General features: G+C 54.9%; 1 protein-coding gene across 1 annotated transcript in view; it reads left to right on the top strand.

Annotated features, from left to right (window-relative positions):
* Window positions 1-1216: 1216 nt before the first annotated feature.
* The window catches only part of IDH3A (isocitrate dehydrogenase 3 (NAD+) alpha), a gene marked incomplete at its 5' end in the record, with an annotated part of 13551 nt that continues 13059 nt past the window's right edge, over window positions 1217-1708 (top strand). Inside the window, one exon of the mRNA XM_005874452.2 lies at window positions 1217-1312. Coding sequence (XP_005874514.2) covers window positions 1217-1312 — 96 coding nt within the window. The remainder of the gene's footprint in view (window positions 1313-1708) is intronic.

The raw sequence follows: 1708 nt of genomic DNA, 5'->3' as shown, positions 1-1708 counted from the left end.
TGCAGCAGGGGGACAAGATGAGGGACCTGGCGCCCCCCGGCCATGCGGCGGGGGAGCCCTGACCTGTGGGCGCCCCTCGCGGAGGAAGGGTCATCACTTTCGAGGGGTGCAGGGGGACAAGATGAGGGACCTGGCGCCCCCCGGCCATGCGGCGGGGGAGCCCTGACCTGTGGGCGCCCCTCGCGGAGAAGGAAGGGTCATTGCGGTTGACGCCGGAGGCCCCAGCAGACGCGGGGCAGGGCACTCCCTGCGCCTCTTAGCGGGGCGGACAGGATTTGCTCGCCTGTCTCTGAATCCTGGGACGCGGGCAGGAGACTTGGCACCGTTTAAAGGGCTCGCTGTGTCCGGAGGGAGACTTACTGTGACAAAGGCCAGGGCGATGTCTGTGGCTTTTAAGCCAATGGCATCACCGCCAAGTGCCTTTGAGGGGTCAGCCCACGTGTTCATTCTCACCCCGGGACAGCCACTCTCAAGGGCCTCATCTCCAACCCCCAGATGAGGTCACTGCCCAGGGGCCCTGGGCTGGGCAGTGGCAACATGGCTGTGTTAGGGGCAGAAATAGAATTTTGCATCCATTCTCATTCAAGAACTGCCTATGATCGTGGAAAGATTTAACAACCTTGTTGCCCAAACAATCGAGTCCCCCTCCAGCCTGCATTGCCTAGCTCCCCAAGCCTGGAATTCCCACGTCCCCATGTAATCTTGGTCCTTCTACCCTATATAAGCAGCTGGCTTATGGGGGGTGGGGGGTTGCAGAGCAGGTTTTTGTGAATGACCGCCCCCCCCCCCCAAAGCAAGATTGGAATAAATGCTCATCTAGGATTCAACCCTGTGTCTGCTGAATTGGCTCGAGTAGTGGCAGGCAGCCCGGACCCATTTGGTTGTCCGTTTACAGCCGGACTCAAAGGTCACCTCCCTGCCCTTGGTTTGTATCGGACACGTCGGGGAAGGGCCTCGGTCATGGGAGAGAGAAGTCAGGGTGTGTGACCAGGAATAAAGAGATTGTGGAGTTTTAGAGCAGAGACAGGCTCTGGAAGACTCCCCATCTGCACATCGCCTTTCTCCCAGGTTGGAGCAGGAGAAATCGAAACCTCTCCAAACCACGCAATCGCTTTTACACAAGTTTTCCTTCTTCCCATCTCAGATTCCACACGCCTGTGAACAGGCCAGCACTGTAGGCAGAGCCTGCTCTGGCACATTCCTTTACAATCGCTAATCTCTGTTTAACGTGCATTCCAGCCGTCCAGGTAGAAAAGCCAGAATTTCTGCTGAAGACCTGAGTTTTCGGTTCTGGGAGTCCCTCCTCCCACAGGTGAGAAATAGAAGCAGTAACCTGACTAGACAATTCCCACAACGACCCTCCCCCCCTTTTTAAAAAATATATATTTTATTGATTTTTTACAGAGACGAAGGGAGAGGGATAGAGAGTTAGAAACATCAATCAGCTGCCTCCTGCCCCACTGCTGCTGGGGATGTGCCCGCAATCAAGGTACATGCCCTTGACTGGAATTGAACCTGGGACCCTTCAGTCCACAGGCTGACACTCTATCCACTGAGCCAAACCAGTTAGGGCAGGGGTAGGCAAACTTTTTGACTCGAGGGCCACAATGGGTTCTTAAACTGGACCGGAGGGCCGGAACAAAAGCATGGATGGAGTGTTTGTGTGAACTAATATAAATTCAAAGTAAACATCATTAAATAAAAGGGT

This window comes from Myotis brandtii, unplaced genomic scaffold (assembly GCF_000412655.1).
Source record: "Myotis brandtii unplaced genomic scaffold, ASM41265v1 scaffold439, whole genome shotgun sequence".
Lineage (NCBI taxonomy): Eukaryota > Metazoa > Chordata > Mammalia > Chiroptera > Vespertilionidae > Myotis > Myotis brandtii.
The sequence above is the reverse complement of the archived record's forward strand: the minus strand, read 5'-3'. Positions and strand labels throughout refer to the sequence as shown.